The 25,493-nt window shown below is 43.9% G+C and overlaps 1 protein-coding gene across 2 annotated transcripts in view; it reads left to right on the top strand.

The window, feature by feature from the left end:
* dntt (deoxynucleotidyltransferase, terminal) overlaps window positions 1-25,493 on the top strand; it is a 161,483-nt gene that overhangs the window by 16,379 nt on the left and 119,611 nt on the right. For both annotated transcript variants that reach the window (XM_046357916.1, XM_046357915.1), the window contains exon 3: window positions 7,882-7,992. In XM_046357916.1, the coding sequence (XP_046213872.1) occupies window positions 7,882-7,992 (111 nt within the window). The remainder of the gene's footprint in view (window positions 1-7,881; window positions 7,993-25,493) is intronic.

Below are 25,493 nucleotides of genomic sequence, written 5' to 3'. Positions count from 1 at the left end.
TATTCATTATCTGAGTAGAAAACCTCAAATCTTGCCATGGCGTCATGTTTTCCAGCCTGCTACCTCTACCTGGCGTGATGTACCAGCGCATGCGTGGCCCGGTCTCTCTCTAAGATATCCAGTTGTAAAAGCACTGGGAAGGCCGGTGCAGACAGATACAGTAACTCAAATCTGGTACTATTACAACCAGCTCCTCACCTGCTTCTACAACCAACTTCCCACCTCCTCAAAGGAGATGAGGCGCATCGCCAAGTTTTACAAGAGTCTCGTATGAGTCATCCAGCAGTGGAAGAGAACAGCTTGGGTTGAGTGTGCGGATGAGGATGAGGTAGTGGAATCTCTACAGGGCATGACCAGGAGGTGTTGGAACTGGTTAAGGACATGGGCCTCCTGTCTTTTTCAGACGAGTCACCTGGCTCACAATGATTGAGGCTAGCAAATTGGTAGGTCAGGTAAGTTCGATAAGTGTAAGTTGGACACACACACATGCACACGCACTCGCACACACGCACACACAGAGTTCAATATGAATAGTATTATTATATTATCAGTCAATTAATTAGAGTTGAACTATACCTACTGTGATGTACATTTTGTGTGTGTGTGTGTGTGTGTGTGTGTGTGTGTGTGTGTGTGTGTGTGTGTGTGTGTGTGTGTGTGTGTGTGTGTGTGTGTGTGTGTGTGTGTGTGTGTGTGTGTGTGTGTGTGTGTGTGTGTGTGTGTGTGTGTGTGTGTGTGTGTGTGCAATGGCCATGGACTGAGCAGTATTATGGTGCTGTAAACTGTAAAGGGAGGTTTTTAATTAATGAACATAATAAGGGGAACTAATCAGTTATGATTTTAAAATGTTCATTTATGGTAGACTGCAGATATAGAGATGAATGGCCTGTAAAGTCCATGAAAGAATGATGGGCACGAGAATCATAGATATGACAAGGACAGGCGAACAATACAATGTGACCTTGAACATACTGAGTTAATTTTCTCAACGACATTTGCAATACTAATTACCAAATGGCAAGACTTGACAAGTCAGTATGTCAAATCTATCGTTGATGCTCAGCAAATGAGTAATACAAGATAAATCCTTTATCCAAAGTTCAATGCTATATCAATATTAAATGCTAACATCTGTCAAATGGGAGCTTTATTGTGTGTGCATGTGCACGTACGTGTGTGTGTGTGTGTGCGTGCGCATTTGTGTGTGTGTGTGTCTGTCAAATATACCTACCAGAGAGGAATTGTAGACGAGAACACATTTACCTTTCTATAGCCTCCGCTCACATTATCACATTTCAGTTTGCTTGACAGCAGCAGAAGGATCCCCCATAATGCTTTCGCGCGCCAAATAGACCCATCAGCTCGGCGCTCGCCGCTAACCAACACACAGACAGATTTGTTTCTCCTGGATGGCACTGTGGGAGCCTCCGCAACATATGGGCCTAAAATAAAGAAATATGCTGCCTGGTTTAGATGGACAGTCTATCTTCTACCCTCAGTGGGGAAAACAGAGACAGACGTTCTTCCCTTCTTCCCACCATCCCTGGGTTCAAATAACATTTGAAATCACTTCAAATACTCTAGCTGGGCTGGGCTTGACTCAGATTGCCTGGTGCAGTGCAACCAATATAAAGGTCCCAAAAGTGCAAACCCCGCCCATCTGGCAAAGGCTAAACCAAACACTGAAAATATTTGAAATATTTCAGATAGTTTTTAAACCCAGGTCCACTTCCTACCAACCTCAGCACAACAGTGTTCAAAAGAATGGCTCTCTGACAGCGTTGTGCAGAGTTATGACCACAAGCGTGTGCCTGAGTTATGCAACAACAGATATGAACATGCGTATTTCTCAGCACCCATTCGTGCTAGTCCATATGACATGCTAAAATGTGGCCCATCAATAGATGTATTGTGCCTGTGTCATTTAAGCAGCTGAGCTAATGATGCAACGTTGACATTTATCAGCCTTTCTCCTAAGGTAACCACAGGGCTCTTTTACTGCTTCTCCTGTGATGTGTCCCTTCTCTATATACAACAAGGCAATAGGCCGTGGCATTTATGTGTGCCGTACTTCCAATAGATTGTTTTTTATGAGTTATAAATCTATTTAAGAGCCTTGTGAAGAGACACAATATTCGCAGAGCTGGCTACGCTAACACATTTGCCTCAGGCTCTTCCTTCCACTCTAAAAACGTTATGTGTTTTACAACCAGAAATATTCCACCTTGTACCCTAAATGCTGCTACTATGGAGAAATACAAGTTTTAAAAACCCATTGAAATGTAATATTTCCATTGGTTACTTACCGGCATGCATACCATGAGCTACAGAGGCTGTTTTGCGTAAGTTGAATGGGATGTGGAATAGGTGGTAGGCTGGTGAGAACAAGGAGAGAGGAGGCAGTGTGCAAGAGATTGTGGGAATGATTGCTGGATCGGAGAGAGATGTGTCAGGCCTGGGAACACAGACATGTGTTGTCCCTGTGCGGTGGCTGTCATCAATCTTCTCTTAAGAAGGGCTAGTGCCCCCCGTAGGAGTGGCGGCCTCTGTGACCCCTAACCCTGATCGGTAGTCCGAGAGGAATTCATTAACCTGCCTGAACACACCTCTCCGTCTGTGTGTATACAATTAACCTGAACAGACAGTATAGACACACACACAGACCCGTCTGCTCGCCCGCACCCATGCAAGCAAGCAGTCAGGAACGCTAGCCTACTTCAGCAGTACTGTATCATTTTAATCATTTTAGTCAATAAGATTCTTGCTACGTAAGCTTAACTTTCTGAACATTCGAGACGTGTAGTCCACTTGTCATTCCAATCTCCTTTGCATTAGCGTAGCCTCATCTGTAGCCTGTCAACTATGTGTCTGTCTATCCCTGTTCTCTCCTCTCTGCACAGACCATACAAACGCTCCACACCGCATGGCCGCGGCCACCCTAATCTGGTGGTCCCAGCGCGCACGACCCACGTGGAGTTCCAGGTCTCCGGTAGCCTCTGGAACTGCCGATCTGCGGCAAACAAGGCAGAGTTCATCTCAGCCTATGCCTCCCTCCAGTCCCTCGACTTCTTGGCACTGACGGAAACATGGATCACCACAGACAACACTGCTACTCCTACTGCTCTCTCTTCGTCCGCCCACGTGTTCTCGCACACCCCGAGAGCTTCTGGTCAGCGGGGTGGTGGCACCGGGATCCTCATCTCTCCCAAGTGGTCATTCTCTCTTTCTCCCCTTACCCATCTGTCTATCGCCTCCTTTGAATTCCATGCTGTCACAGTTAGCAGCCCTTTCAAGCTTAACATCCTTATCATTTATCGCCCTCCAGGTTCCCTCGGAGAGTTCATCAATGAGCTTGATGCCTTGATAAGCTCCTTTCCTGAGGATGGCTCACCTCTCACAGTTCTGGGCGACTTTAACCTCCCCACGTCTACCTTTGACTCATTCCTCTCTGCCTCCTTCTTTCCACTCCTCTCCTCTTTTGACCTCACCCTCTCACCTACCCCCCCTACTCACAAGGCAGGCAATACGCTCGACCTCATCTTTACTAGATGCTGTTCTTCCACTAACCTCATTGCAACTCCCCTCCAAGTCTCCGACCACTACCTTGTATCCCTTTCCCTCTCACTCTCATCCAACACCTCCCACACTGCCCCTACTCGGATGGTATCGCGCCGTCCCAACCTTCGCTCTCTCTCCCCCGCTACACTCTCCTCTTCCATCCTATCATCTCTTCCCTCTGCTCAAACCTTCTCCAACCTATTTTTTTTAATTTTACCTTTATTTAACCAGGCAAGTCAGTTAAGAACATATTCTTATTTTCAATGACGGCCTGGGAACAGTGGGTTAACTGCCTGTTCAGGGGCAGAACGACAGATTTGTACATTGTCAGCTCAGGGGTTTGAACTCGCAACCTTCCGGTTACTAGTCCAACGCTCTAACCACTAGGCTACGCTGCCGCCCTGATTCTGCCTCCTCAACCCTCCTCTCCTCCCTCTCTGCATCCTTTGACTCTCTATGTCCCCTATCCTCCAGGCCGGCTCGGTCCTCCCCTCCCGCTCCGTGGCTCGATGACTCATTGTGAGCTCACAGAACAGGGCTCCGGGCAGCCGAGCGGAAATGGAGGAAAACTCGCCTCCCTGCGGACCTGGCATCCTTTCACTCCCTCCTCTCTACATTTTCCTCCTCTGTCTCTGCTGCTAAAGCCACTTTCTACCACTCTAAATTCCAGGCATCTGCCTCTAAACCTAGGAAGCTCTTTGCCACCTTCTCCTCGCTCCTGAATCCTCCTCCTCCTCCCCCCCCTCCTCCCTCTCTGCAGATGACTTCGTCAACCATTTTGAAAAGAAGGTCGACGACATCCGATCCTCGTTTGCTAAGTCAAACGGCACCGCTGGTTCTGCTCACACTGCCCTACCCTGTGCTGACCTCTTTCTCCCCTCTCTCTCCAGATGAAATCTCGCGTCTTGTGACGGCCGGCCGCCCAACAACCTGCCCGCTTGACCCTATCCCCTCCTCTCTTCTCTAGACCATTTCCGGAGACCTTCTCCTTTACCTCACCTCGCTCATCAACTCATCCCTGACCGCTGGCTACGTCCCTTCCGTCTTCAAGAGAGCGAGAGTTGCACCCCTTCTGAAAAAACCTACACTCGATCCCTCCGATGTCAACAACTACAGACCAGTATCCCTTCTTTCTTTTCTCTCCAAAACTCTTGAACGTGCCGTCCTTGGCCAGCTCTCCCGCTATCTCTCTCTGAATGACCTTCTTGATCTAAATCAGTCAGGTTTCAAGACTAGTCATTCAACTGAGACTGCTCTCCTCTGTATCACGGAGGCGCTCCGCACTGCTAAAACTAACTCTCTCTCCTCTGCTCTCATCCTTCTAGATCTATCGGCTGCCTTCGATACTGTGAACCATCAGATCCTCCTCTCCACCCTCTCCGAGTTGGGCATCTCCGGCGCGGCCCACGCTTGGATTGCGTCCTACCTGACAGGTCGCTCCTACCAGGTGGCGTGGCGAGAGTCTCCTCACCACGCGCTCTCACCACTGGTGTCCCCCAGGGCTCTGTTCTAGGCCCTCCTATTCTCGCTATACACCAAGTCACTTGGCTCTGTCATAACCTCACATGGTCTCTCCTATCATTGCTATGCAGACGACACACAATTAATCTTCTCCTTTCCCCCTTCTGATGACCAGGTTGCGAATCGCATCTCTGCATGTCTGGCAGACATATCAGTGTGGATGACGGATCACCACCTCAAGCTGAACCTCGGCAAGACGGAGCTGCTCTTCCTCCCGGGGAAGGACTGCCCGTTCCATGATCTCGCCATCACGGTTGACAACTCCATTGTGTCCTCCTCCCAGAGCGCTAAGAACCTTGGCGTGATCCTGGACAACACCCTGTCGTTCTCAACTAACATCAAGGTGGTGGCCCGTTCCTGTAGGTTCATGCTCTACAACATCCGCAGAGTACGACCCTGCCTCACACAGGAAGCGGTGCAGGTCCTAATCCAGGCATTTGTCATCTCCCGTCTGGATTACTGCAACTCGCTGTTGGCTGGGCTCCCTGTCTGTGCCATTAAACCCCTACAACTCATCCAGAACGCCGCAGCCCGTCTGGTGTTCAACCTTCCCAAGTTCTCTCACGTCACCCCGCTCCTCCGCTCTCTCCACTAGCTTCCAGTTGAAGCTCGCATCCGCTACAAGACCATGGTGCTTGCCTACGGAGCTGTGAGGGGAACGGCACCTCAGTACCTCCAGGCTCTGATCAGGCCCTACACCCAAACAAGGGCACTGCGTTCATCCACCTCTGGCCTGCTCGCCTCCCTACCACTGAGGAAGTACAGCTCCCGCTCAGCCCAGTCAAAACTGTTCGCTGCTCTGGCCCCCCAATGGTGGAACAAACTCCCTCACGACGCCAGGACAGCGGAGTCAATCACCACCTTCCGGAGACACCTGAAACCCCACCTCTTTAAGGAATACCTAGGATAGGATAAGTAATCCCTCTCACCCCCCCACCCCCTTTAAGATTTAGATGCACTATTGTAAAGTGACTGTTCCACTGGATGTCTTAAGGTGAATGCACCAATTTGTAAGTCGCTCTGGATAAGAGCGTCTGCTAAATGACTTAAATGTAAATGTAAATGTAATGCACGCACGTACCGGGCATGCACGCACGAACACACACGTGCATGCGAGCGTGCTTGGTGCGTGCATGCGTATGTGCTTGCATTCCTGCCCGCTTGCCTGCATGGGTGCGGGACGAGCAGGCGGGCCTGTGCATGCTTGTGTGTGTGTCTACAGATATAGACAGGGGCTGTCTGTTCAGGTTAATTGTATTCACACAGACGGACACACACACACACACACACACACACACACACACACACACACACACACACACACACACACACACACACACACACACACACACACACACACACACACACACACACACACACACACACACACACACACACACACACACACACACACACACACACACACACACACACACACACACACACACACACACACAGTTAGTCTGAGGAGCGGGCATCTGGGGTCCAGCATCACTCACCTCTCCCACTAGCAGCAGATGTGAAAGGGTCTGTGAAAGGGTCGGGACCGTGGAGCATAGGTGTCCAACTTTAATTCAGCAGACTTTTAAATGTGGACATTTAATCAATAGATCCTCTCTGAGTTTAGCAGGAAGTGAGCCTTGGGGAGAGAAGGGCAGAAGGGAGCGTACAACATGGAAGTCTGTTAGAGCTGGATACATTATAGGCCTGTATAATAACTAAACCCAATTGTATCATGCCTACCTCCAACTCCCTGTGCATACTTTAAAAAAAAGTATGTTCCATTCTGATCTGTGTAAGAGAGGAAAAGGTACGTTTCACTTTCGATTGGCAGAAAATCTGGTGCCATGAAATATATTCAGAGCTATTCAACACTTTTTAAGAACATTAGAGACTTCTGGTAAGGGAAGAACTGATGAACATTTCAAGAGCTTGGGACTTAAAGGCTCCTGAGTTATTGACATAGCCCTGTTCTGTTCAATGTTCCCTACCTACAGTATATAGTACTCTAAATAGCCCAATTTAATTTTGTTGAGTTCAATATAAAAAATGCTGACACCATTCAAACCAATAAGGGTTTGGAACTTTAAAGCCAATTATCTGAGAACGATCTTTTTGCACATAGAACCTTATAGTCCCAAGCTTTAGATTTTTTTACCATTTTGATTGATTTAACCCTCCCAATGTGGGAGACCTGGAGAGATGCCAAGCACTTTTTCATTGTCTTCGTCTTAACACCCCTGTTCCTTCTTTAAAAGTCTCTGTCAACATGACATGACCTCCCTGCAATTTTCATCCGTGTCACAGTATACCCAAACTGCCTGAAAATACCATGGGTAATTTTCACAGACACAATGTTCCATTGTAGATGTCTAATTGTCTACGAGAACATTAACATTTCATCTGTAATCCTTTTGAAATATTACAATTGGGCAATTTCTTCTGTCGGACTGAAAATGCAATTTACAAATGGCAAATTGGATTATGGGTTTGCAGAATTCTTGATGTGTTACAGGTTAGCTGGAGTAATGGATTTGGATACCACCAGACTGTGTGATGAGTGTCATTAGACTGTTGCCCTGGTGATGTGGGGACTGGTGTATTCTCAACCTCTTTTATTGCTGTTCTGCTTTCAGAACCCAGAACAATCTCACATAACTTTTGAAACTCACTTTTGTCACATTTTCTATGATCCAGAATCTCTTCAACTGTGATTTTTCATTTGATTGCTGGTGAATATGACTCCCACGGATACTTTTTGCAATGCATTCAAATCTACTGTATTTTGGGTTTTGTATACAGGATACTTCATCCACAGTGACAGAATGTTCTCCACCCACTGCTGCTGCCAACGTTTCTCAATACGCATGTCTGAGACGGACAACCACGGAAAATCACAACAAGATATTCACGGTAAGGAAAACCAACATATACAATCAGTCTTTGTTAAGCTATTCCACCTTTATTGCTGCTACAAAGCATATATCCTAGTAAATACTACAGTATCTTATTTGCATATACCCTGCCCATTCCCCTCCCCATATCGCAATGTATGCCACCATTAAGGCAGAAACCTACATGCCAAGTATATACCATATAGTATTGTGTTCCCTACAGGTTATAGAAAAGAGCAGAAGCTCTGAACTTTTAGTTCAGTTTATGAAAGGAGAAAGCCTGAACAATTTATTCAGACCCCAGTACTTCCTGCCTGCCTGCCTGCCTGCCTGCCTGCCTGCCTGCCTGCCTGCCTGCCTGCCTGCCTGCCTGCCTGCCTGCCTGCCTGCCTGCCTGCCTGCCTGCCTGCCTGCCTGCCTGTCTGCCTGTCTGCCTGTCTGCCTGTCTGTCTGTCATGCTCTGTATTTTTCCAGTAGTTTTCTTGAAGGTGAAAGCTTCCACTTCTATTGCAAAGATAATAAAACAGGAACACTATACTAAATGCTACAGTATTGTCTGCAAAAATACTACATTATAGTAGTCTGCAAAAACACAACATTAATTACTACAGTATATACTATAGTTTTATTTTACTATATTATTTATACCAGTGCACTATAAATACTACAGTATAATAGATTATACTACAGTAAATACTACAGTATCAGTATTCATTGTAGTGTTTTTGTACTTTAGTCCACATTAACAGTGGTAGTCCACAAAAACACTACAGTGAATACTATAGTATTTAGTATTTTTTTATGTGGGTCTGCCTTGCTTCACATACCAATGCACTGACTCTGGCCCCCATCATATACATTAACCTACAAATGAGAAGCATCTGCAGGTATGTCATGATGAAGGCACAACAGCTGAGGTGCCCGCAAGGGCTGGAAAGGGCTGACCCTTATGCTGGCCATGCCACACTGATATGGGCAGTGGATGTGTCGCTTCTCACCATTGGGCAGCTAGTGGCCAACGCCAACACCAGGGGAAGGGGGATGGGGCGAGGGATGGGGGTGTTAGCGCACGTTTTCAGACTGGCTGTGATAGAGGGTAATACTGCAGCTTGCCATTGCATTGTGTGCGGTAACGTTTAGCTGCACAACAACAATGCCGCTTCTCACAAACATTATTAAAAAATAAGTTTCCCGACAAATCTCACGGACAGTATTTAATACTCGCTGCCAGTGTGTAATATAGTCTTTATGTGCACCACTGTGAGGGCTGTTTTGCTGACAGTCCAAGGTGATCAAAAACACCTTTAAAGAATAGTCAGAGTTAGGGAATACATTTGAGAGATATTGCATGGAAGCATATTGTATCTGATTCTTCGCTGATGCGATTCCAAACTTCCAGTTGGGGCTGTGTGTGTGGGAGGTTGGTGGCTTGGTGATGATGAGTTCCTCCAAGCCTTATAAAGCAGAGCTTACTCGGAGCCTATGGAGACATCTGTTTCATAATGAGTTTCACTTCTCCCTGGCTGACTACACATGCACACTCTCACACTTGCAGACATGCATGTAAGAACGCAGGCATATTCATGTGACACACACACACACACACACACACACACACACACACACACACACACACACACACACACACACACACACACACACACACACACACACACACACACACACACACACACACACACACACACACACACACACACACACACACACACACACACACACACACACACACACACACACACACACACACACACACACACACACACACACGTCAACTGGGAGTGGTGCTCGGTTCCCCTTCTCCTGTTCCTTTCCACCGCATTAGCTCTCTAATCACCTGGCTGATGATTCCCTCATTATTCTCCTTCAACATACATCACTCACCAGTGTTATTGGTGCTAATAAATGTCAGTTCAACCTGTGGCTGTGGAGGTGAGATACAGGTAATTAAACTAAATCCTAATATCCCGAGAGATGTTGAGCTTTTAGATGTCAATTCTGCTGTTATGGCTTTGATCATCAGTAGGGTTTAAGAACCAGGGAGGTCTGGTGAAATATCAAAGATCATGAATGAACAACAAAACGTCATCACCTGAGAGGTTTCTATACGGGGAGCAACACAGCTAAAAATGTGGAGATAATATTCTGTTTAATTTGCTGTAAATTCAAAGTATACAGTATGAAAAGCACATTATCCAAAGCAAACGTTCAACATATAAGAGAACTGGTGGGTGAGTGTGTGTTTATGTGTGCCTGTCATCAGGCCTGTGTAAATGTCACGACCCACATTTAGGTCATGGGAGGTTTTGAATGTCTGAGTAAAAAAAAAAAAAAGAGAACTTAAATGACTAAAAGCAGGTAGAAAAAGTGTGTAGAAATGATTATAACCTATTTATTTTACATTTTTATAATAAACCTATTTTTTCTTCAATCACAGTTTTTAAAATTCAATATAGAGTTATTAGCAGTGCTATTTAGCAGATGTGGTTGATTTTGTGGTCTCAAACCAGTGTGCTTGACATTCTTCATCAAGAATATGGTAAAAATGGATATTGAAAAAGATGGGATTGGTGTTTCCTTGGTATGTTTACCGACCAATATAGCATTACAAATCATTTTCCAGATAGTATTTTGGCAACAACAAAAAAACGCAATGCAAATATTGGATTGCGACTGAGACAACCTCAACCTGGTTCAATTTGGGTCCCAAGGCAAAACCAGTTGAGAACTACTGCTGTAGGAGATCCGTCAGGTTGAGAGGAAGTGTGAGAGGAAGCAGCCCATGCTGCCATGGAAGGAGCCACAAGGTGTAGGAGGAGGAAGCACTAGGAACCAAGAGGTGTCAGGATCAGGAAAAGAGGATGAGTATGATCTTCCCAACAGCACCCCAGGCAGCTGTCAATCAGCTGACAGAAGCCCCTCCCCAGGGCCTCTCTCTCTCTCTCTCTCTCTCTCTCTCTCTCTCTCTCTCTCTCTCTCTCTCTCTCTCTCTCTCTCTCTCTCTAATCTCACCTTTTCAGTCATTACTTCTCTCTCTCCCCTTGTGTCTTGCGTAGGTTCAATTCAAGGGGCTTTATTGGCATGCTAAACATATTTCACAAAAGTGAAATAAACAATAAAAAGTGAACAGAAATATTACACTCACAAAAGTTCCAAAATACTTTTAAAATGTCATATGTGCGATAAATAAATAAACATAAATATGGGAAGTATTTACAATGGTGTTCGTTCTTCACTAGTTGCTCTTTTCTTGTGGCAACAGGTCACAGATCTTATTTCACACAATAGATATGGGAATTTATCAAAATTGGACTTTTCGAAGTCTTTGTCGGTCTGTGTAATCTGAGGGAAACATGTGTCTCTAATATGGTCATACATTTGGCAAGAGGTCAGGAAGTGCAGCTCAGTTCCCACCTCATTTTGTTGGCAGTGTGCACATAGCCTGTCTTCTCTTAAGAGCCAGGTCTGCCTACAGCGACCTTTCTCAATGGCAAGGCTATGCTCACTGAGTCTGTACATAGTCAAAGCTTTCCTTAATTTTGGGTCAGTCATATTGGTCAGGTATTCTGCCACTGTGTACTCTCTGTTTAGGGCCAAATAGCATTCTAGTTTGCTCAGTTTTTTGTTAATTCTTCCCAATGTGTGAAGTAAATATCTTTTTGTTTTCTCATTATTTGGTTGGGTCTAATTGTGTTGCGGTCCTGGGGCTCTGTGGGGTATGTTTCTGTTTGTGAACAGAGCCCCAGGACCAGCTTGCTTAGGATAATTCTTCATGCAGAGTCTCAATTTGGTGTTTGTCCCGTTTTGTGAATTCTTGGATGGTGAGCGGACCCCAGACCTCATAACCATAAGGCATGGGTTCTATAACTGATTCAAGTATTTTTTGCCAAACCCTAATTGGTATGTCAAATGTTATGTTCCTTTGATGGCATAGAAGGGCCTTCTTGCCTTGTCTCTCAGATCGTTCACAGCTTTGTGAAAGTTACCTGTAGCGCTGATGTTTAGGCCGATTTTTTTTTGTGTGCTCTAGGACAACAGTGTCTAGATATAATTTGTATTTGTGGAACTGGCAACTGGACCATTTTTTGAACGACGTTATTTTTTCTCTAACTGAGATTTGATATATACACTGCTCAAAAAAATAAAGGGAACACTAAAATAACACATCCTAGATCTGAATGAATGAAATATTCTTATTAAATACTTTTTTCTTTACATAGTTGAATGTGCTGACAACAAAATCACACAAAAATGATCAATGGAAATCAAATTTATCAACCCATGGAGGACTGGATTTGGAGTCACACTCAAAATTAAAGTGGAAAACCACACTACAGGCTGATCCAACTTTGATGTAATGTCCTTAAAACAAGTCAAAATGAGGCTCAGTAGTGTGTGTGGCCTCCACGTGCCTGTATGACCTCCCTACAATGCCTGGGCATGCTCCTGATGAGGTGGCGGATGGTCTCCTGAGGGATCTCCTCCCAGACCTGTACTAAAGCATCCGCCAACTCCTGGACAGTCTGTGGTGCAACGTGGCGTTGGTGGATGGAGCGAGACATGATGTCCCAGATGTGCTCAATTGGATTCAGGTCTGGGGAACGGGCGGGCCAGTCCATGCATCAATGCCTTCCTCTTGCAGGAACTGCTGACACTCCAGCAACATGAGGTCTAGCATTGTCTTGCATTAGGAGGAACCCAGGGCCAACCGCACCAGCATATGGTCTCACAAGGGGTCTGAGATTCTCATCTCGGTACCTAACGGCAGTCAGGCTACCTCTGGCGAGCACATGAAGGGCTGTGAGGCCCCCCAAAGAAATGCCACCCCACACCATGACTGACCCATCGCCAAACTGGTCATGCTGGAGGATGTTGCAGGCAGCAGAACGTTCTCCATGGCATCTCCAGACTTTCACGTCTGTCACATGTGTTCAGTGTGAACCTGCTTTCATCTGTGAAGAGCACAGGGCGCCAGTGGCGAATTTGCCAATCTTGTTCTCTGGAAAATGCCAAACGTCCTGCACGGTGTTGGGCTGTAAGCACAACCCCCACCTGTGGACGTCGGGCCCTCATACTACCCCCAAGGAGTCTGTTTCTGACCGTTTGAGCAGACACATGCACATTTGTGGCCTGCTGGAGGTCATTTTGCAGGGCTCTGGCAGTGCTCCTCCTGCTCCTCCTTGCACAAAGGCGGAGGTAGCGGTCCTGCTGCTGGGTTGTTGCCCTCCTATGGCCTCCTCCACATCTTCTGATGTACTGGCCTGTCTCCTGGTATCGCCTCCATGCTCTGGACACTACGCTGACAGACCTTCTTGCCACAGCTCGCATTGATGTGCCATCCTGGATGAGCTGCACTACCTGAGCCACTTGTGTGGGTTGCAGACTCCGTCTCATGCTACCACTAGAGTGAAAGCACCGCCAATATTCAAAAGTGACCAAAACATCAGCCAGGAAGCATAGGAACTGAGAAGTGGTCTTTGGTTATCACCTGCAGAACCATTCCATTATTGGGGGTGTCTTGCTAATTGCCTATAATTTCCACCTGTTGTCTATTCCATTTGCACAACAGCATGTGAAATTGATTGTCAATCAGTGTTGCTTCCTAAGTGGACAGTTTGATTTCACAGAAGTGTGATTGACTTGGAGTTACATTGTGTTGTTTAAGTGTTCCCTTTATTTTTTTGAGCAGTGTATATTGAAGAGGGTGGGGCTTAAAGCTTTTTGTTTGCGTACATGGATTTTATTATGTCGTATGTTTTTTCCCCCAACACCACTTTCCATCAACTTGTATCGCAGACCCTCATGCCAAATTTAGTCAAAAGCTTATTTGAAGTCAAAAAAGCATGAAACAGCAGGGGTTCAAACTGTAGAACCCAGTTCCCATATTTGAATATAAAATGGATTTATCAAACAAAAGTATGCTTAATTTTATCTCCGTGACCCACAGATTACTGAACGTAAGTACATTATTTACCAGAGGTGAATGTATAAAGCCAGTTGCCATGATAAAATGTTTTTGTTGTTGTGCACTCTCCTCAAACAATAGCATGGTCTTTTTTCACTGTAATAGCTACTGTAAATTGGACAGTGCAGTTAGATTAACACAAGCTTTTAAACTTTCTGCACATATAAGACATGTCTATGTCCTGGAAAGTTGGCTGTGACTTACAACGTCATCATAGTCACATTAGTGCATGTTAGCAACAACCGTCCCGGGATAGGGACACCGATCCCGTATAGGTTAATGATAATGCTGAAGATTTTCCCAAGGTTTCTGCATTTCCCACGGTAGTTATTGGGGTCAAATTTCTCTCACTGCCTATGTTGCTGAACTGTAATTTACTCTCTCTCTCACACACATACACGCTTGTGCACACGCCCACACACAGAATCTCCTCTCCTGTTCATTCAGGTCTAGCCTACCCCTCATCTCCATCATTGTTGTGGCAGTCAATCTTCCTCAGTCATAATTCTACTCCCAGCCTGCCACACACTGATCCAAATATTGACATGTGTGTCCCGGTTGATTGACATGCTACATTAACTACTTTCAAACTGATGGCAACACAGACATCGCTACACACACACACACACACACACACACACACACACACACACACACACACACACACACACACACACACACACACACACACACACACACACACACACACACACACACACACACACACACACACACACACACACACACACACACACACACACACACACACACACACACACACACACACACACACACACACACTGGCCTCTGTTCCTAATGAGAGGAGAGGAATCGAGGTAGAGAGAGGAAGAGATAAAGGGCTAAAGGTCTTTGATTTTGTTTCCTTTCATCATACGGCCTCTGGTGATTGTCCAGCATGTCGATAGCAGCATGAAGGCAGTCAGTGTGCTTGACTGATCTTCAACTGCATCACCCTGTGTAGGTGCAACTTACACAAACATAGCAGGTACCAAACAGCAGTCTGACTGAATTCAACCAGTCCTCACTATGGGCTCTTTCTATCTTGGCCTCGACAGACTCTTGGCCTCTCAGACACATTGGAGACAGTGCTGGGTGGTAAACTGGGATGCTACATCAACTCTGCATGAACTAACTCTCCCTCCAGCCTTTACTTTTCATTAATTAGACCAAAGCAAATTTGCCTGTCCTCCCCAGCGTTGGCTCTGTGCTGGAGGTAGGAAACCTGACAGCTGACAGACTGGCCTCCAAGGGAGATGAGAGGGCCAGGGTGTGGTGGTGCTGCTCATCTGTTCAGGTTGGTTCAGGAGCAGGTCGGGCGCTTTAGGAGCCCGCTGACTGCAGCACAGTCTCTGTACGACTCTGCTGGTAGCGACTCAGCACAGAGCCATCTGTCTCCTCGAGCTCTAGGTGAGACTAAGGTGAGACGTCAGTGAAATGTCAATTAGATGAAGCTGACAAAAGGACCTACTGTAAGCTGTTAGTATGAGTTGGTGAGTATGCTGCTCTGAAGTCTTATGTTACTGTACAGTGCTTCTAGTGGACAAACAGAGCAAATATTTTAGCATGAGCCGGTGGGAAAACCACTCTGTAGGTCTACATTCCTTTAAGTGATTCTGCTAGAATCATTGCGCACACCTGGTCCCTATTCCCACTGATTGTATTTTTATTTTTGTGCCCCTTGTTCACCATGGTCTTGTCGATTATTGTTACAATGTCCGTTAGTGCGTGTGAGTACCTGTGCTGAGTGTTTTGGGCTTTCGTCCCCTTGTGGATTGCACAGATGATTATGGGTCTCATCCCATGCGTTAATCATTGAGTGTGTGTGTTATTTATTCCAGGTACTCCTCGCTCTTTTGTTTTGGGTATCTTCCCTGTGTTTTGTTATGTGTTTGTTTGGTCTTCACCCCCTTGCCTTTACACGGCACACCGTATATTGGGATGAATAAAAAAAACTATTACGCATTCCTGCACCTGTCTCCTGATCCTTCGTACCAACGTGACAAGGTGTAAAACTGTACAGTGAAATTCTTACCTTAAGAGCTCTTTGCGAACAATGCAGTGATAATGATAGTATAGATAATAATATAAAATATAATAAAATACACCATTTAAAAAAAAATATATATTTTACTTTTATTTAACCAGACAAGTCAGTTAAGAACAAATTCTTATTTTCAATGACGGCCTAGGAACAGTGGGTTAACTGCCTGTTCAGGGGCAGAACAACAGATTTGTACCTTGTCAGCTTGGGGATTTGAACTTGCAACCTTCCGGTTACTAGGCCAACGCTCTAACCACTAGGGTACCCTCCCACCCCGACACGAGCTACGATGTGAGTTAAAGAAACACGAGAAGTATATCCAGGTCAGTGCCAGAACATTATTCAATGTGCAGGGGTACTGGAGTGGTTGAGGTGGGTTTATACATTAAATGTGACTGGTAGTAGAATATACATGTAAACAGGAGTAATAGTGACCAGTAGTAGTATAAATAAATAGTGGTAATGGCAATCAAGACTAATGGACAGCAACGTAATGGAGTAATACATCTCATCAATAATCATTTTAGCAGCCACGTAGGTTGTGTCTGGGTGGGTGGAGACCTGTGGATGGGTATACTTTGTGTGGATATTCTGTGGGAGAGGGAGACCAGTAGTTGTTCGCCATTTAACAGTCTTAAGGCCAGGGGATAGAAGCTGTTCAGGAGTCTTTGTCTGAGCCTTAATGCACCGGTACCACCTGCAGGATGGGAGAATGGAGAACAGTGCATGTCTCGGGTGGCTGAAGTCTTAGGCAATTTTTCGGGCCTTTCATGAGCTACAGGAAACAGAGGGGGGTGCACACCCCCATCCACATCGACGGGGCCGCAGTTGAGAGGGCCAAGAGCTTCAAGTTCCTCTGTCCACATCACTGAGGACTTAACATGGTCCTCTCACACCAGAACTGTCGTGAAGAAGGCACGGCAATGCCCCTTCTCCCTCAGGAGGCTGAAACTATTTGACATGGCCCCTCAGATCCTCAGGAACTTTTACAGCTGCACCATTGAGAGCATCCTGACTGGTTGTAACACCGTCTGGTATGGCAACTGCAAGGCACCCGACCACAAGACGCTACAGATAATGATGAATACGGCCAATACATGACTGGGGCCAAGCGCCGTGCCCTCTACACCAGGCGGTGTTATAGGAAGGCCCAAACAATTGTCAGACTCCAGCCAGATTGCTCTCTCTGTTACCACATGGCAAGCTGTACCAGTGCACAAAGTCTGGAAACAACAGGACCCTGAACAGCTTCTACATCCAAGCCATAAGACTGCTAAACTAAGACCGCTAAATAGCTCATCAAATGGCTATCCGGTCTAACTACGTTAACACTTTCTTTGCACTAAGACCAAGAAGGCAGAATCACTTTCCTTTTCATGCATCCATAACAGGACAAAAATGGCCTTTTGTTAATGTGTACGCTCCGTTATTCTCTGAATATCACGTTTTCTTTTTGTGTGAAAGGTAAACGACCTGGCTTCACGGATTTGACTGGTTTGTGACTCAATGACACCACCCCCTGTTAGAGGGGAATAAAGCATCCCAAGAGTTAACACACGTTGTTGACACGGAGGAGAAAATGAATATTGGGATGGAAATGGGAATGTACATAGGGATACTTCTCAAAGGTATAAATGAATATTCACATACAGGCCACAAATCAAATACCCTTTTATGGTCGCACACACGTGTGCAGCAGATGTTATTGTGGGTGAGGCAAAATGCTTGTGTTCTTAGCTCCAACCATGCAGTAATATCTATCAATGCACAACAATACATACAAATCTAAAAGTAAAAGAAAAAATTGAAATATTTAGATGAGCAATGTCGGTGTCCGGAGTATAAATATGTGGTGTGATGTACAGACATTATGGACAGCATGTAGATAGAATACATAGTATATCTGAAGAATACATGGGTAGAATAGCATATGTACAGAATATTGACTAGAGTACAGTGTACAGTATACATATGCAATAGGTAAAACAGTAAGCAAACATTATCCATGTGACCAGTGTTCCATCTCTATGTAGATAGGGCAGCAGCCTCTAAGGTGCGGGGATAAGACACATTTCTTCAGCCTCCTGAAGTCGTCGAGGCACTGTTGTGCCTTCTTCACCACACTCACAACATAATAAAACAATTACTATGACTACTTATAGATGCATACAAAGCCAAGTTAAACAGCAACTACAACTTACTTTGTGTTCACGCATCCCATGCATATAATGGCAATAATTATACCTTTGCGGGAGCATGCAATGGGCCTGTCTGGACTGTGCAGGGCTAGCTATGAGCATCTGACTAATCAGATAATGTGTGATCGGTGCATGGACAGAGTGTGGAGTGCATGGGGGGAGTCTGATTGGCTGAAACCACAAGCTGGGGGTGATCGATTTCTCTCAAATGAGGGGGAGCTAGACTGCGAGATATAAACAACAACACACACACTGGAAATGAGTCCCACAGCGCCCTCGGAAGGGGGATTCTGTAACAGATAGAATTAACTGAATTCCATCTGGTTGTTGGGACAGACATGAATGCCATTTTGGACATGCGAGACAAATCTAATAAGAACAACTACAATCCACATACAACCAAGGCTCTCCAGAATGTGATATTTGATTACAACCTCATTGATGCCTTGCGAGTCAATAATCCTAAAGCAAAAGAGTACACTTTCTACTCAAACAGGCATAAAACATTCTCACAAATGGATTTCATACTATTATCTACACCTCTATTTTCTTTAATCAAATCAATTAAAATGTTATATGTTACATGCGCCAAATACAACACATTGAGAGAGAGGTTATTGTCCTGGCACCACACTGCCAGGTCTCTGACCTCCTCCCTATCGGCTGTCTCATCGCTGTCAGTGATCAGGCCTACCACTGTTGTGCCGTCAGCAAACTTAATGATGGTGTTGGAGTCGTGCTTGGCTACCCAGTCATGGGTGAACAGGGAGTACAGGAGGGGACTAAGCATGCACCCCTGAGTGGCCACAATGTTGAGGATCAGCATGGCAGATGTGTTGTTGCCTACCCTTACCACTTGGGGGCGGCCCGTCAGGATGTTCAGTATCCAGTTTCAGAGGGAGGTGTTTAGTTCCAGGGTCCTTAGCTTAGCGATGATCTTTGTGGGCGTTATGGTGTGGAACGCTGAGCTGTTGTAAATGAACAGCATTCTCACATAGGTCTTCCCTTTGTCCAGGTGTGAAAAGGCAGTGTGGAGTGCAATAAGAGATTGCATCATCTGTGGATCTGTTGGGGCGGTGTGCAAAGTGGAGTGGGCATAGGGTTTTTGGCATGATAGTGTTGATGTGAGCCATGACCAGCCTTTCAAAGCGCTTCATGGCTACCAACGTGAGTGCTACGGGGTGGTATATATTCCAGTCTGTGCTAGCAAAACAGTCCCGTAGCGTAGCATCCGCGTCATCTGACCACTTCCATATTGAGCGAGTTACTGGTACCTCCTGCGTTAGTTTTTGCTTTTAAGCAGGAATCAGGAGGATAGAATTATGGTCAGATTTGCCAAATGGAGGGCTAGGGAGAGCTTTGTATGCATCGCTGTGTGTGGAGTAAAGGTGGTCTAGAGTTTTTTTCCTCTGGCTGCACATGTGACATGCTGGTAGAAATTAGGAAATGAACCAGCCAGTTCTATATTATCTGTGTCGTCGTTCATCCAAGTCTCTGTGAATCATAAGATATTACAGTTTTTAATGTCCCGTTGGTAGGATAGTCTTAATCGTAGATCGTCCAGTTTGTTTTCCAATGATTGCACATTGGCCAATAATACTGAGGGTAGTTTTGGTTTACCTATTCGTCTGCAAATTCTTACACGGCACCCCGCCCTCATCCCCCTTTTTCTCCATATTTTCTTCACGCTGATGAAGGGGATTTGGGCCTTGTCCCGACAAAGCAGTATATCCTTTGTGTCGGACTCATTAAAGAAAATATCTTTGTCTAATTCGAGGTGAGTAATCACTGTACTGATGTCCAGAATCTCTTTTCGGTCATAAGAGAAGGTAGCAGCAACATTATGTACAAAGTTAGTTTCAAACAATGTTGGTTGGGAGCCTATAAAACGGCAGCCCTCTCTTCTGGCACCATTATAGCCTGAGAAAATAAAAATGTGATACCTGGCTACCACAACTACTACAGCAAACAGCAAATCTTAGAATGTGCTAAAAGAGCCACAAGGTGCAATTTCATTACTACAAAATCCTACACCCTATGATCAATTTGACATTCAACTCACTAATTCATAATGATCTATAGAAATTCAGTTGATTCTATGGGATGCCACCAAAGGTTTTATAAAAACATTATGCAACTGCATTTGCATGTGGTTTGAATAGATCACTACTAAAGAAGATATCAGAATTGGAAATGTTGTTAACTATGCGGTTAACAACATTTAAAAAAGTGTTCTCTACAAACACTCTTTTCAGACCAGGCAGTCATTATTCTTTCCAAAGTCAAGACAGAACTTAATTTATTGATAAGACAGAGAGCAGAATTTGCCATACATCGAGGTAGACTCAACCGTTACTTCCATGGTAATCTTTCTTGTCATTTACTGGCCAACAAGGTACGCAATAATCATTTAGCTGATATAGCAATTATTGAATCTGAAACATTGGAATTACTATCAGAACCCAAATAAATCAATCCAAGATTCTCCCTCTTCTATAAAGAACTGTACACCTCTGATTGTAAATCCACACCAAGCCAGGCAAAGTCCTTTCACAACAGAGGAAGTCCAAATCTCTCTTAATGAACTCAAAAGGGCATTGGATATTATGAATAAATGGAAATAACCTTGATGGGATGGTATTTTTTCTGAGGTCTATTTAAAGTTGTGGAATGAATTAGGTCCACTATTAGTTGAAATGATTAACACGGCTGTTCACAAAGGTTCCTATGAGAGAGATGTGAATATATGACTAATTAAGCTTTTATTTAGAAATGATAAGGATGCCACCCAGTGTTCTCACTATCACCCCCTATATTTGATAAACACAAATATTAAACTGTTTTCCAAAAAGTTATTGTCCCATCTTGGGATGAAAATTGGTCCACACGGACCAAAGCAGTTTGTTAAAAAACGTTCTCCTCAGATAACCTCCGTAGACTATTACATATCTTCAATTCTTCATCAGAAACAACAGCTCCTTGTGCTGTACTATCTCTCGATGTAGAAAAAGCTTTTGATAGACTAGAATGGTCATATCTCTGGTCTGTCTTGGAACATATGGGAATTGGCTCCAATTTCATTAACTTTTTACTGCAGTGGGGTAAATCAGGGTCACACAGAGTGGTTCCTGGAAGTCTTAAACAAATCTACTTTGAAACAAAGTATACACCTCACACACATGGTTATGGGCTTTAAAAAGACGATACCTATACCATGTCAGATATAGAGTTGAAATGTATTCAATTTTGAGTTAGTATACCAATATTACACTTTATATACATCACAGAAGACTGAAATCTAACACAACTGTTTGACATAGAAACACCGGATTTTCGTCGTAAAAATAAATCATGTATTTATTATTATGAAATTATAAATAACATTCCACCCATGAGGCCAAAGTGGGCACTTATGGTCATTGAATGTAGGAAAGGGCTGACAATATCTGATCTGCTACCTTCAGAATCACTAGCAGCAGCATACAAGGGGATCCAATTTCAACTTTGCTATTGTTATTATCCACGGAACCCCTGACCAAGGCAAGTCATCAATTGAAGGAACTCCAAAGCCACAAAAATCTCTTTATACACAAACAAAATGTTATTATATTGAGACAATGTATCTTAATCACTCCCAAATGCATTGAAGTTCATAAATGAATGCAGCTTCATCTCAAGTTATAAAATAAATCTAACCAAATCAGCCCTACTGTCTCTCAAGACCCCGATGGAGGACTCCATCTCTATTTATGGAATCCCAATCATTTCACATTTTAAATACTTTTGAGTAGATATATGTCCATCCTTAGATAAAACTATTGCCAGAAACATTAACGGAACACTCAAATCAATTCAATCTGACCTCAGTAGATGGAATAATATCCCAGTTGCTGTAGCCCTTTCCTGCAGTCAACGACCAAAAGTGCTCTCTTTGGCCTCATGGGTGGAATGGAATTCATATTTTTCATAATTTTGAAATATTATTTTTTTAAACGATGAAAATCTGGTGTTTCTATGTCAAACAGTTGTTATATTTCAGTCTTCTGTGACGTACAGAAATTGTAATATTGTAATTGTAATATTGGGATGCAAAGTCAAAATGTAATACATTTCAACTCTATCTGACATGGTACAGGTGCCTTCTTTTTTATCCAATAACCATGTGCGTGAGGAGTATACCTTTCTTTAAAGTAGATTTGTTTAACTTGTTACGTCTAGACGTTCCGCTAGCGGAACCCATCGACAACATCCGGTGAAATGGCAGAGCGCCAAATTCAAATTACTATGAATATTAAACTTTCATGAAATCACTCATGCAATACACCAAATTAAACCTACACTTGTTGTATATCCAGCCAATGTGTCAGATTTCAGAAAGGCTTTACGGCGAAAGCAAACCATGCGATTATCTGAAGATAAGACATCACACCAAACAAACACATGACATTCATATTTCAACCCGCCAGGCACGACACAAAACACAGAAATAACTATATAATTCATGCCTTTGAAGATCTTCTTTTGTTGGCAATCCAATATGTCCCATAAATATTACAAATGGTCCTTTTGTTCGATTAATTCCGTCGTTATATCTCCAAAATGTCAATTTATTTGGCGCGTTTGATTCAGAAAAACACTGGTTCCAACTCGCGCAACATGACTACAAAATATCTAATAAGTTACCTGTAAACTTCTTCCAAACAATTCAAACAACTTTCCTAATACAGCTTTAGGTATTTGTTAACGTAAATAATCGATACAATTTAAGACGGGATCAACTGTGTTCAATACAGGACGAAAACAACAAACAGTACACTTCACTCGACCCTAGATCTGAACTGCCCTACTTCTTCATTTCTCAACCAATTTCTAAAGACTCTTGACATCCAGTGGAAGCGATTGGAACTGCAAGCAAGTGCCACAGAAATCTAGATCCCCATAGAAAACTCATTGAAAAGAGAGTGATCCCAATTGTTCTTTGAAGATACAAAATATTTTTTTATTGTGAAACAAACAAGAAATAAGACAAAAAAATGGAAAACTTCAGCATGCATAACTATTCACCTCCACAAACTCTATATTTTGTAGAGCCACCTTTTACAGCAATTACATCTGCAAGTCTCTTGTGGTATGTCTCTATAAGCTTGGCACATCTAGCCACTGGGACGTTTGCCCATTCTTCAAGGCAAAACTGCTTCAGCTCCTTCAAGTTGGATGTTCCTCTGGTGTACAGCAATCTTTAAGTCATACCACAGATTATCAATTGGATTAAGGTCTGGGCTTTGACCAGGCCATTCCAAAACATTCAAATGTTTTGTGAACACCGAACGTGTTTGCTTATTTTTGTCTTTAAGCGATGGCTTTTTTTCTGGCCACAATTCCTTAAAGCCCAGCTCTGTGGAGTGTACGGCTTAAAGTGGTCCAATGGACAGATACTCCCATCTCTGCTGTTATCTTTGGTCTCTTTGTTGCCTCTCTGATTAATGCCCTCCTTGCCTGGTCCGTGAGTTTTGGTGGGCGGTGTCACGCCTTGGTCTTAGTATTTTGTATTTCTTTAGATATTTGGTCAGGCCAGGGTGTGACATGGGTTATTGTGGTGTGTTTTTTGTCTTGGGGTTTTGTGGGGCGTCGACGTAGTCTATGGCTGCCTGAGGCGGTTCTCAATCAGAGTCAGGTGATTCTCGTTGTCTCTGATTGGAAACCATATTTAGGCAGCCATATTCTGTGAGTGTTTTCGTGGGTGATTGTTCCTGTCTCTGTGTTAGTGTTCACCAGATAGGCTGTAATAGGTTTCGCGTTTCGTCTGTTGTTTTTGTTATTAAGTTATTTCATGTATCGTCGAGTCTTCATTAAAGAACATGAGTAACCACCACGCTGCATTTTGGTCCGCTTCTCCTTCAACTGACGAATGCTGTTACAGGCGGCCCTCTCTTGTCAGGTTTGCTGTGGTGCCATATTCTTTACATTTTTAATAATGGATTTAAATTGTGCTCCGTGTTTTATAACCCAACCCCGATCTGTACTTCTCCACAACTTTGTCCCTGACCGGTGTGGAGAGCTTCTTGTTCTTCATGTTGTCGCTTGCTTAGTGGTGCCCCTTGCTTAATGGTGTTGCAGACTCTGGGGCCTTTCAGAACAGGTGTATATATACTGAGATCATGTAACAGATCAGATAGATTACTCACAGGTGTACTTTATTTAACTAATTATGTGACTCCTGAAGGTAATTGGTTGCACCAGATCTTATTTAGGGGCTTCATAGCAAAGGGGGTGAATACATATGCACACACCACTTTTTGTTTTTTTATTATTATTTTTAAATATATATATTTTTTCATTTCACTTCCCCAATTTGGACTATTTTGTGTATGTCCTTTTACATAAAATCCAAATAAAAATCCATTTAAATTACAGGTTGTAATGCAACAACATCGGAAAAACACCAAGGGGGATGAATACTTTTGCAAAGCACTGTATTTATGCTGAATGTATTATTGGTAATACTCTGTATGCATTTGTTACTGTTATTTGTCTTTTGAGTGGCAGCCTGCTGGTACATGTTTTATAAATGTATAATTTGAAATTAATAATGTACCCGTATAGCCCCCTCCCCCACCCCAAACAAAAAAAGGACATAATAAATATAAACTTGGCTTAAAAAATCTAAAATGAAGAAGGAATTATTGTCATTCTCAATGGGTGTAAAAACAGAGATCAATTCAAAATTACTTTGAGAAGTTCCGCAGCTCATTAGTGGTGGTGAGTTAAGACAATCAGAAATACTATCAGACATTCCCAAATGAACACTTTTATAGATTGGGCGCAGGCCATGTACCTCTATGCTTGCTCAGGCACGCTCGCTTACTCAACAATGGCAGAACAAAGACCCAGACACATGTTCACATGGAGTGCTCCAAGACAAAAAGGAAACAAACCAAAACTTGTTTCTCACAAGTGTAGCATGGGTTGTGAGCTCTGCAAACAACTTGTCCACTCCGAGATGGAGAATGTTAAATGACTGTGATAATATATTGAATGCAGTGTTGGGACTAATGCAACATTTTTATCAAATTGCTTGGCGTGCCAAGGCAAATACCCTCGCATGCCAGCTGTGGGACCTATGCCATAAGTTGCAGATGCCTGTACTAAACAATTGGAGCTGAGATATTTTCCCCCATAATCAGTGGAAAGTTGCCCCATACTGTATGGTATTTCTATGTCAATTATGGCTAAGGCTCCCTCTGCTACAGTAGCCGGCTAGCTTGCTTCTCCAGGCA

Source organism: Oncorhynchus gorbuscha, linkage group LG08 (genome assembly GCF_021184085.1).
Source record: "Oncorhynchus gorbuscha isolate QuinsamMale2020 ecotype Even-year linkage group LG08, OgorEven_v1.0, whole genome shotgun sequence".
In the NCBI taxonomy this organism is placed as follows: domain Eukaryota; kingdom Metazoa; phylum Chordata; class Actinopteri; order Salmoniformes; family Salmonidae; genus Oncorhynchus; species Oncorhynchus gorbuscha.
This window is presented reverse-complemented; position numbering and strand designations above follow the sequence as displayed.